Source organism: Anolis carolinensis, chromosome 2 (genome assembly GCF_035594765.1).
Source record: "Anolis carolinensis isolate JA03-04 chromosome 2, rAnoCar3.1.pri, whole genome shotgun sequence".
NCBI classification, from domain to species: Eukaryota; Metazoa; Chordata; class Lepidosauria; order Squamata; family Dactyloidae; genus Anolis; species Anolis carolinensis.
Window position 1 is genome coordinate 183,514,912 of NC_085842.1, and position 12,187 is coordinate 183,527,098.

At 39.5% G+C, this 12,187-nt stretch overlaps 1 protein-coding gene across 2 annotated transcripts in view; it reads right to left on the reverse strand.

Annotated features, from left to right (window-relative positions):
* Positions 1 to 1,833: 1,833 nt before the first annotated feature.
* LOC103277753 (deoxyribonuclease-1-like 1) overlaps positions 1,834 to 12,187 on the reverse strand; it is a 35,478-nt gene continuing 25,124 nt past the window's right edge. Inside the window, exons 7-8 of one of the 2 annotated variants that reach the window (XM_062971266.1) lie at positions 9,972 to 10,068; positions 1,834 to 6,085 (exon numbers count right to left, since the gene is read on the reverse strand). In XM_062971266.1, coding sequence (XP_062827336.1) covers positions 5,951 to 6,085; positions 9,972 to 10,068 — 232 coding nt within the window. In that variant the 3' untranslated portion in view covers positions 1,834 to 5,950. The remainder of the gene's footprint in view (positions 6,086 to 9,971; positions 10,069 to 12,187) is intronic. The other variant, XM_062971265.1, reaches the window with a different exon arrangement.

Below are 12,187 nucleotides of genomic sequence, written 5' to 3' on the forward strand. Positions count from 1 at the left end.
CACACAACAACAACAACAACAACAACAACAACAACAACAACAACAAGCCATGTCAATTAGTGCTGTTAACCCACAAATGACACGGAATGATAGCAAAGAAAAGAGAATACAAATCAAGACTTTAGGAAATGAATCCTGGAACCTGGAAATGAACCTGGAACTTTGCTGAGGGCAGTTCAGACAGCATTGCAATATGTTAAAAATTACAAAACCTTTTCCATTGAAATTTAAACAAAAAATAGTATAGAAAAATAGAATAGTATCTGAAGCTTCTGCAGGCAGTAGTGAAAACTGGAAGGCACACAGAAATATAGAGTTGCAGAAAAACATGATGGAGTTCCATGACATGATGATCATTGAATTAGAAGTTCTTACAAAATCTTGCCAGAATTCTTCTAAGAGGTAGAGTCCATCATGTTTATGCTTTTCTTTGTAGAAATTGAATTTCAGATGAAGTCTAAAACAGTAAGGCTATGGGAGCAACTCCACATGTGCAATATTGTCCTGAGCCAAACATAGGAAATCTAACAATGTATTTAATCTTCGAGATGAGTCCCTGTTTTTACATTTTTATTGTTTCTTCCTTGACCTAAATTGCTTTGCTGTTCAGCAAGAATGAAATGCATCCTATAGAGGTTTTTTGTTTCAAAAGATCCTCTACAGAAACTTTCTCTGCAATCCAGACACACTTGCAAGGCAAGTACATTTTTCATCCTGGCCACTAAGGATGATAGGTAAGACAGTAGTTTTAAATCAGCAGACCATTTCTGTATCCTTCAAGATGCTGTTGGAGTGTCGGGCAGTGCTAGGCACTACAGAGGATAGTGAGGAGTGCTGGCAGTTGTAGTCCATCAACAGCTGGAAGCTGCCCTGTTCGCACCACTGATTTAAACTACAGAGGTAGATCTAAGACAAACATTACAAGTAATTACTCTTGAGGAGCGCTTCAACACTGAGCAGATTAGAGAGGAGTCAGAAAGTGCTTTTCCTTTCAAACTGGAACACATCTGTGATGGACGCTTTAGGCGTGGCAATGTCTGATTTTTAAACTTTAATGAAAAAGGTATATAAGGCAAGCTTCCTTGTTTTTCTTTGATTTAGAATCCAAGCAGAGGATTCTATTTTCTAAAGCCATTCCCCACTTTTAGGTGTTCTGCTTTTTTGTCCCTTTTCAATTATACTATTGAATAAACACAGATGTCTATTCTAAACAATGTAATGAGCTATACAAAACACAATAATGGTTCAAAACATAAGTAGTACACAATATGTATATTAGAGCATCATATACATATTACATTCACAGAGTCAATGCTCAGTCCTATGGTATATAACCCAAAAGTATCTAACTCAGTATTATAAATCAAACAAGATGATATAAGTCATACGGCGTAAACGGATGTATTACCACCTACTCCAGTCAATAACCAGCTACTCAGAATCTACATCAGCATTGACTCTGTCTCCTTGGCTTTACTATTGATTCTAAACCTGTGGAGTCCTGAGGAATCCTTCCAGAACTGCAGAGAATCTGAATAGGTTTGCCTTTAAGCCAATCTAATCCTTTTAGGACTGCAGAGACTTATATCATCTTGTTTGATTTATAATACTGAGTTAGATACTTTTGGGTTATATACCATAGGACTGAGCATTGACTCTGTGAATGTAATATGTATATGATGCTCTAATATACATATTGTATACTACAGTAGAATCTCACTTACCCAACATACACGGGCCGGCAGAATGTTGGATAAGCGAATATGTTGGATAATAAGGAGGCATTGGGGAAAAGCCTATTAAACGTCAAATTAGGTTATGATTTTACAAATGAAGCACCAAAACATCATGTTAGACAACAAATTTCGCAGAAAAAGTAGTTCAGTACGCAGTAATGCTATGTAGTAATTACTGTATTTATGAATTTAGCACCAAAATATCACGATATATTGAAAACATTGACTACAAAAATGTGTTGGATAATCCAGAACATTGGATAAGCGAGTGTTGGATAAGTGAGACTCTACTGTACATATGTTTTGAACCATTATTGTGAACCTATATATTCAACACATAGCCTTCTCCTTCAACCTATATTATTATGTTTTCACAACCTTCCACATGTTTCTACAGTCATGTGCTACTTTTTTGTCTGCCAACTGTGTTGTTTAGCTTTTGTGCACATTTGGAAGCAATATATAGTTCATTATACAGTGGGCCCCTCGGTATCTGCTTCCAGGATCATTCTTGGATAACAACATTCATGAGTGTTCAAACACCATTATGTACAATTACACAATAAGGTGGCACCTCTTATTTAAAAATAGTTTGACACCACTTTAATTGCTGTGGCTCAATGCTATGGAAACATGAGAACTGTAGTTTTACAAGGTGGTGGAGGATCCTTCTTTGGAGGTTTTTAAACAGAGGCTGAATGGCCATCCGTCGTGGGTGATTTTAATTCAATTTTCCTGCTTCTTGGCAGGGGTTTGGACTGGATGGCCCACAAGGTCTCCTTAATTTCTATGATTCTATGACTCTAAGGCATGGGTCCCCAAACTAAGGCCCGGGGGCCGGATGCGGCCCATCGAAGCCATTAATCCGGCCCCCACGGCACAAGAGCAGAAGGGGGGTTGGGCTAAATGACCCAACGGGTCTCTTCTTCTCTTACAACCCTTATTATTAATATTAATATTAATATTGAGGCTGGGAGGCCATCTGTCAGGGGTGCTTTGCTTGTGCTTTTGGTGCACAGAGGCAGAAGGGGGTTGGACTCAATGGCCCAAGGGGTTTCTTCCAACACTCTTCATTATTATTATTATTATTATTATTATTATTATTATTATTATTATTATTAACATTGAGGCTGGGAGGCCATCTGTCAGGGGTGCTTTGCTTGTTCTTTCGGTGCACAAAGGCAGAAGGGGATTGGACTCAATCGCCCAAGGGTTTATTATTATTATTATTATTATTATTATTAACATTGAGGCTGGGAGGCCATCTGTCAGGGGTGCTTTGCTTGTTCCTTTTGTGCACTAAGGCAGAAGGGGATTGGACTCAATGGCTCAAGGGGTCTCTTCCAATCATTATTATTATTATTATTATTATTATTATTATTATTATTATTATTATTAACATTGAGGCTGGGAGGCCATCTGTCAGGGGTGCTTTGCTTGTTCCTTTTGTGCACTAAGGCACAAGGGGATTGGACTCAATCGCCCAAGGGTCTATTATTATTATTATTATTATTATTATTATTATTATTATTATTAACATTGCGACTGGGAGGCCATCTGTCAGGGGTGCTTTTCTTGTTCCTTTTGTGCACTAAGGCAGAAGGGGATTGGACTCAATGGCTCAAGGGGTCTCTTCCAATCATTATTATTATTATTATTATTATTATTATTATTATTATTATTATTATTAATTATTATTGCTCGGTGGCCAACTATAGTCCGGCCCTCCAACAGTCCAAAGGATTGTGAACTGGCCCCCTGTTTAAAAAGTTTGGGGACCCCTGCTCTAAGGTCTTTAGCCTTCTTTGCCAAAGAGTGTTGGTGTCCCACCAAGCTATACATCCTGGGACTCCATTGCATTCAACCATGGCAATTAGTACTGCATTGATTCTATAGTATAGATTTACCCTGTGTCCTAGCTGGAGATGGGAAAAATGGGACCTTCTGCAAGCAAAGCATAACTCCCTTAGAATTATAGTTCTCTCTGATTGGAATTGCATAGAATACTAGAACTCATCCTGGGAGCCTGAACCAACTAGATTAGAACCTTTGAAAACACACGCAGATCCCTGGCAGGGACCAGAATTCGGATTCATGACAGTGCAAAACAGTGTGCTGTGGATGAGGAAGCAACCTCTTCCCAGCAAAGCCAAGGTGCATTAGTACTTTGATCCGTTATTTTGTAATTTGAGGCAGATACAACTGGCGCTTTTTATGGCAGTGAAAACAAAGAAAGTCTAAATCATCCGAAATTAAACAATGAAGGATTTGCTAGCCTTCTTATACCACTCAAAAAGCGGCGACCTGAGACAAACATCTTCCTCTGCTTAATGGTAAGACTAGCTGACTTGTGTTAACACATGGCTGCCATTTCAACTGCCATTGCTATATCTTGATGTAGTCTGGGGTTTATAGTTTGGTCAAAGACACCAGAAGAACTTCCTGGCAGAGCATTCTAAAGGCCCCTCTCCAAAACTGCAAATCCCAAAATTCTGTAGGATGGAGCTATGGCAGTCAGACTAGAATCATTGTGCTATAATTCTGTATTTTCAATGAGTCCAGAAGACATGTTCAACTGAACCTTGCTTAACTAGAAGCCTTCTTTGATACTTTTCTGTTTAGAAGATCCAAAGGACAACCTGGATGAGTGAAGTCCATCCATGACCTAAAAGTATTTTATTCAGCTGTTCAGTGGTCCGACACATAGTGAAGAATGCAGATCTGGCAGGTTCATCCCGATTCCTAGAAACTTGCATAACTTACTTAAGTGATCCCTCGTTGTCTGAGGATGATTGCCTTCCAGGTGCAGTGTTCTGGCAATGGGTACGCAGGTGACTGTGGAACCCTATTCTTGACCAACATGTTCTTCCACAGTGAAGAACAGATGGAAAGTGGTCCCGGTCAGGGTTGGCTTGACGTGCCTTCCTCTAGGCATGTTTCTCCCTTTTGCCCTCCATTCATGCCTCTTCAAATTTCACAGCACTGCTGGTCACAGCTGACCTCCAGTTAGAGTGCTCAAGGGCCAGGGCTTCCCAGTTCTCAGTGTCTATGCCACAGTTTTTTAAGGTTGGCATTAAGCCTATCTTTAAATCTCTTTTCCTGTCCACCAATATTCCGTTTTCCATTCTTGAGTTGGGAATAGAGTAACTGCCTTGGGAGATGGTGATCAGGCATTCGGACAACGTGGTCAGTCCAGTGGAGTTGATGGCGTAGGAGCATCACTTCAATGCTGGTGGTCTTTGCTTCTTCCAGCATGCTGACATTTGTCCACCTGTCTTCCCAAGAGATTTGCAAGATTCTTTGGAGGCAACGCTGATGGAATCATTCCAGGAGTTAAGTGTGACATCTGTAGACGGTCCACGTTTCGTAGGCGTAGAGCAGGGTTGGGAGAACAATACCTTTATAAACAAGCACCTTGGTATCCCTACAGATGTCCCGATCGTCAAACACTCTCTGCTTCCTTCGGAAAAATGCTGCACTTGCAGAGCTCAGGCAGTGTTGTATTTCAGTGTCAATGTTGACTTTTGTGGAGAGGTGTCTGCCAAGATAACTAGAAGCCTTCTTTGATACTTTTCTGTTTAGGAGATCCAAAGAACAACCTGGACAAGTGGAGTCCATCCATGATCTAAAAGTATTTCACTCAGCTGCTCAGTGGTCTGACACATAGTGAAGTATGCAAATCTGGCAGTTCCATCCTGATTCCTAGAAACTTACATAACAGGCACTTGTAGATGAGGCGTTCACTATACAATCACATTGTCCCAGTTGAGTAATTTTAAGGGAGGGCCAGACAATTATGTCTTTTTCTGTAGCCATCTCCATGTTCCTCTACTCTTTCACAGGAGCATTTTTGTCCCTTTGGAAGTACTCAACATTTTCAAAACACGGATTACACCAATTAAATGGATCCATCTCCTTTGAGGCTGTTGTTCTTTGGACAGATGAGATGACAAGACCCACGTAAAAAGATGATAATGCTTTGTAAAGCAGAAAGCAGTAGGAAAAGGAGAAGATCACATCCCATGTAGATTGGTTGAATTGAGGAAGTAAGGCTGTCCTGAGTTTGCAAGACCTGAGCAGAACTTTTCATGATTAGGGCTCTCAAAGATCTTTCATTTATAGGGTCTCCATGAGCTAGAGTCAACTTTGGCAGCAGTTAGCAATTGATACAAATCTTGGACAGATGTCACAATCCCGGGAGATTTGGGAAAGTTTCAAATGCCATGTCCTGTACCAGACAGCATGGCTATAGCCAAGAGGAAAAGACCAAATGGTTGGATTGGCTGGAGTCCCCAACAGGCTGAATACAGCTCCACCTCAACAGGATAATGATCACTAATTTCCAAAGCCTGAAACAGTGAAAAGAGAAAGAGAGAATATCAGGATGTTCTGGTATTTAAACTATGAATAAATAACATTAAAAAACAGAAATACAATTAGCCCTCCACATTTGCAGGTTTGACTTTTATGGATTTAATTATTCTCAGATGGGTTGCTGTGAGACCTCTGAAGATGCCAGTCACAGATGCAGGCAAAACATGGCCATACAGCCGAGAAACTCATAGCAACCCAGTGATTCCGGCCATGAAACGTTCAACACATTGAATATTGTCAGATGGTCTCTCCGAATTTCTGCATTTTCCAGTGCAATCCTTTGCTCACTTTCTGCCAGAAGGTGACCATCGAATTGGGCTGGAAGACCTAGGGATTCATAAAGACAATTTGCGGCCAAATGCACATCGGTGCAAAGTCCCTCTTTGGAAGGTAAAAGTGCCTGTCCTCTTTTGCATCTGCTTCCCACATTTACTGCTCATTGTGGCCCCACAACTGTGTGTGTAGGGACTGGTGCATCTAGAGTCACTACAGTTGGATGGTGCACTCAACTCCACCATGAGCCCTCATGCATCTATTTTATTAACAGGAATTGGTTATGGTTGCCTTTGAATCTCATGCAGCTATTCAGGCATGGGCAAACTTTGGTCATCCAGGTGTTTTGGACTTCAGCTCCCACAATTCCTAACAGCCGATAAGCTCTCTGGAATTTCTGGGAAGTCCAAATAACCTGGAGGACCGAAGTTTGTCCATGCCTGAATCTATATATATAAAAGGGTAATGAAATTTCGGCCTAGGACAAAACAACAAAACTACACATCCCAGAAACACTAAACTTGGCAGCACAACCCCTCATCCATGCCTCTACGTTCATACAACAAAAAGAAAAGAAAAATAAAGTCCTAACTAGAAGGAGAGGAATAATTGTTTTTAGCCAATTGCTGCCAGTTAGAAGGCTAAGCTCCGCCCACTTGGTCTCCTAGCAACCCACTCAGCCCAGGGGACAGGCAGAGTTAGACCTCACTTAGGCCTCTTCCACACTGCTAAAATACAGATTATCAGATTTGAACTGGATTATGTGGCAGTGCAGACTCAAGGCCCTTCCACACAGCTATAAAACCCATTTATAATCTTATATTATCTGCTTTGCACTGGATTATCTTGACTCCACACTGCCATATAATCCACTTCAATGTGCATTTTATACAGCTGTGTAGAAGGGACCTCATACAATCCAGTTCTAAGCAGATAATATAAGATACTTTATTTCCCATACCACCATATTTCGCCACAACAACGCGTGGCCGGGCACAGCTAGTATCCTACTAAAAGGATAGAGACTTGCATTATTATAGCCCTCCAGCCTATCAGAACTAGAATAAGTGAGGTCAAATTATACAAATGGCAGAGTGTATTCAGACTTCAGAAAAATACAGACCATGCTGGCTGGGGTATATGGGGAGTTGTAGTTCAAAAAAAAAATGTAAACTTCTCAGAAACTCTGAGAGAACAATGCAGGATTGGAAGAAGAAGAGGGCATCTACACTGTAGAAATAATGTAACTTGAGCCCACATTAACTGCTGTGGCTCAAAGCTATGGAGTCATGGGAGTTATAGTTTGACATGGTCTTTAGCCTCACCAAGCTACAACTCCCAGGATTTGACACCACTTGGGAGTTGTAGTCTGGAGAGCACGAACACTCTTTGGCAGAAAAGGCTAAAGACCTTGTCAAACTATTACTCTGCATTGAGCCAGGGTAAATACAGCTTTTTAAAAATTCAGACAGGTGTTTAAAGATGAAGGTTTTTAAAATCTAGTTGGGGGTGCTGTGGTTTTTATCTTTGAATATGTTTTAATGGATTTTAACTGTGAATTTTTAATACTGTTTTAATGTTTGCATATTTGTATATATATTTTAAATTGTATGCTAATGTTTTTATGTTAAGTCGCTTTGAGTCTCCTTTGGGGGATATAAAGTGGGGTATAATGATAATAATAATAATACTAATAATATTACTACTACTACTACTAATAATAATAATAATAATAATAATAATCAACTGCAAAAGGCTACCCTACTGGGATCTGCACGCATCATCCGAAAATACATCACACGGTCCTAAAAACTTGGGAAGTGTTCAACTTGTGATTTTGTGATACAAAATCTAGCATATCTATCTTGTTTGCTGTGTCATACAATGTTGTTGAGTCAATAATAATAATAATAATAATAATAATAACAACAATGTCACACTGTATCAATTCCTGAGTGTAGATGCACACAAAGAAGAAGGCACCCAAGTATGAGCTGCAGGGTCAGCATCTTGGGATTTTCCAGGAATCTGATACAGAAATAGTCTATATGCTGCCTACAGCTTTCCCCTGTCATTGTACTGCATGGATATCTTCTAATAAAGAATATTACAATGACATTGGAAATCTCTTGTACTTTCACTTCCAAAAATCATTATCTCAATTATTCAGGCTTCCTAGTTTTTAGGAGGGGAATACTTGAATAGATCTTGGCTTTTGGTCAGGTATCATTCAACAAATATGGGACTGGAGGCTGATAAGCATAGCCTATGTTAAGATCTAGTTTTGCAAGAGTTTATCAGTTAGCTCCTTCCCCTTCTATGTAGTGCAGTGTGTAAATGGATCTGGCCCTACTTCAGGTTTACTACGCTGGCTATCCAGAGATGTGAGGTTGTCATAAAAGGGAAGCAAACTTGTTAGCTGCTGAAATGTTTATTCCTTATTTGTGGTTTCTCAGGCTCAAGTGACAATTGAACTTGGCCAGGTTTGGGTGTTATCGTTTCATGAACACCCACCCCACACTTTCTATGACAATTGGAAGCATTGGTTTGATCCACAAACCACCAGTGGTCCTCATAAACCTCAATTAATCTGTTCATGAAGCAAAAAATAGCTTAAGCTAGGCCTAGAACTCATGCCAGGCCTACAAGGCTGTGGCAATTTCTATTTCAGTAGGGTGATGTATCCATTGTGAGTTTTAGCCTGAATTTTAGAGGAGTATATAGTCAACCCTCTGTATCCAGATTCTACATCAATGGATTCAATTATTCATAGTTTGATATTATTTAAACAAACAAAACCCCAAAAATCAAATATTGATTTTGCCAATTTATATACTGGACGCTTTACTACTCCACTGTATTGAGCTCCTGGGTTGATACCAAGGATAATTTGAAACAAAACAAGGATCAGCACCACGGACAGTATCTTTAACATTCATGCTAATCTGGAGTAGATTTATCACTCTATTCATAGGAAAGCCACTCTGAAATACACTAGAGTCTCGCTTATCCAACCTTCGCTTATCCAATGTTCTGGATTATCCAACGCAGTTTGCCTTTTAGTAGTCAGTGTTTTTGTAGTCAATACTTTGCGATATTTTGGTGCTAAATTCGTAAATACATTAATTACTACATAACGTTACTGTGTATTGAACTGCTTTTTCTGTCAATTTGTTTTAAAACATGATGTTTTGGTGCTTAATTTGTAAAATCATAACACAATTTGATGTTTAATCGGCTTTTCCTTAATCCCTCCTTATTATCCAACATATTTGCTTATCCAACATTCTGCCGGCCTGTTTAGGTTGGATAAGTGAGACTCTACTGTACTTGGATTGTGTTTTGTATGCCTTTTTTTTTTTTTTTGCTAAAGTGTTCCAATACAGCATTGTGTAAAAACTATTTTGTTTGGTTACTAGTTTGTTTGTTGGGGCAATTCACAATCTTAGTTTTCACTTACAACGCTCTAACTGTTATGACTGCTCTCTCTTTGAAAACAGGACATAATCATAGTGCTTCTGGAATGGAATGGTATTATGCACATATAACAAGCAATGGCTTTCATGTCCAAAAGAGAAGCCCTGGTACCTTTTCCTCCGAGAGTCCAAATTCCTTGGAGAAATCAAAAGGCTGAGCAGAACCAGGCACAATTGCATCCAGACAGCGCTCACCATGCACCACAATCCTGTTTAGGAGTCAGGGAGAATAAGACATGCATTAAAACAGAACAAGTCATGACAATTTTCACCTGAGTTACTGTATTCAATCTAGTAAGATCATTTGAAATGCTTACATACGTATTACACCAGGGATGCAAATCCTTTGGGCCTGCCAAATGTTGTGGGCTATCATTTCAACACTCCTTTATCATTAGCAATACCGGTTTCCCAAATCCCTGATTTACACAGACTTAATTATTTCCTTTGGTCCACTCTTCAAATTGTGAAATTTGGGGGCACTCTTGTTCATCAGGCACTGATTCATGGGTCTGGGACTTGGTTTCTGGACATTTGCCCCAAAGGGAGCTTAAATGCCTTAAAAGCATCAGATATTAACTCGGAAGTTCAGCAGGATCACCCCTGGTTAGTATTTGAGTAGAGACTGCTGAATATCACCTGTACACTATACTTCAGAGGAAGAAACTGGCAAATCACCTTTGAGCATTCCTTGCCTAAGAAAGTCTTTTGAAATTCATAGGGTCACTATAAGTCAACTGGCTACATGAAGGACACACAAAGACAAGTATGTACTGTTGGAAAAAAAACAGGGGGTTGAGGGTGGGTAGGTACAGTAGAGTCTCACTTATTCAACATAAACGGACCGGCAGAATGTTGGATAAGTGAATATGTTGGATAATAAGGAGGCATTGGGGAAAAGCCTATTAAACGTCAAATTAGGTTATGATTTTACAAATTAAGCACCAAAACAACATGTTATACAACAAATTTGACAGAAAAATTAGTTCAATACGCAGTAATGCTATGTAGTAATTACTGTATTTACGAATTTAGCACCAAAATACCATGATGTATTGAAAACATTGACTACAAAAATGCGTTGGATAATCCAGAACGTTGGATAAGCGAGTGTTGGATAAGTGAGACTCTACTGTATGTGATTTATAGTTTTCTTCTTTCTCTATCACATCCCTTCTATGTTGCACACCAGACAGATTGCCTCAGGATAAGCTATTAATCAAACCAAACATTGCAGAGTCTTTTATCAGTAGTCAGCAGAGTTTTACTGCACATCCCCCGATCTTGTTACTGCACACTGTTTTTAAGAAAACACTTAACTCTGGTTTTCATCCAGACTTTCAGTGGAGGCTTTAATCTTGACATATTGCTTATGTACAGCAATATACACATCAGGATTCCCTGATTTCCTATCAGTATATACAAAGTTATACTCACAACTGATACAGCAACAATACAGCAAGAGTCGTGCCAAGAACACCCAGGCAACAACAACATCAACAAAAATAACAACAATCATAACAACAGGAAAAACTCAGCTGCTATCAGGACCTCAAGATTGAACTTCAAAGACTCTGGCAGAAACCAGTGCCAGAGTCCGGTGGTGTTGGGCACACTGGGTGCCATGCCAAAAGATCTCAGCCGGCATTTGGAAACAATAGACATTGACAAAATTATGATCTGCCAACTGCAAAAGGCCACCCTACTGGGATCGGCACGCATCATCTGAAAATACATCACACAGTCCTAGACACTTGGGAAGTGTTCGACTTGTGATTTTGTGATACGAAATCCAGCATATCTGTCTTGTTTGCTGTGTCATAATAATAAATAAATAATTAATTAATAAATAATAATAATAACTTTATTTTTGTATCCCGCCTCCATCTCTCCAAAGGGACTCGGGGTGGCTAACACGGGGCCAAGCCCAAACAATTATAATAAAATAACATCAAATACAAACAAGACACACAACAGCATTCAATATACAATAACAAAGTAAAACAAACGTAGTAACAATGGCATAATAAAACAAAGTATAAAAACAGTACAAAGTTTAAAATGAAGGCGAGCTGGGATAAAATGCAAGGCATAAAAAGGTAAAACCCGTGGGTGAGGTAGATAGGTAAAGTGCTGCATGTAGTGAGGAAACTCTGGTGGGCTAAACAATGAAATTACTCTCAGGTGAGGCATAAGATAAAGTGCATCAGGAAAAGAGCAAGGCTAGAGATGTATGGCAAGAGAGAGCACATATACCAGCTATTCTCTTTTATACCCACAGCTTCTAGTCATCAAACAGGGACAACAATGAATTACAGACCCCTCATC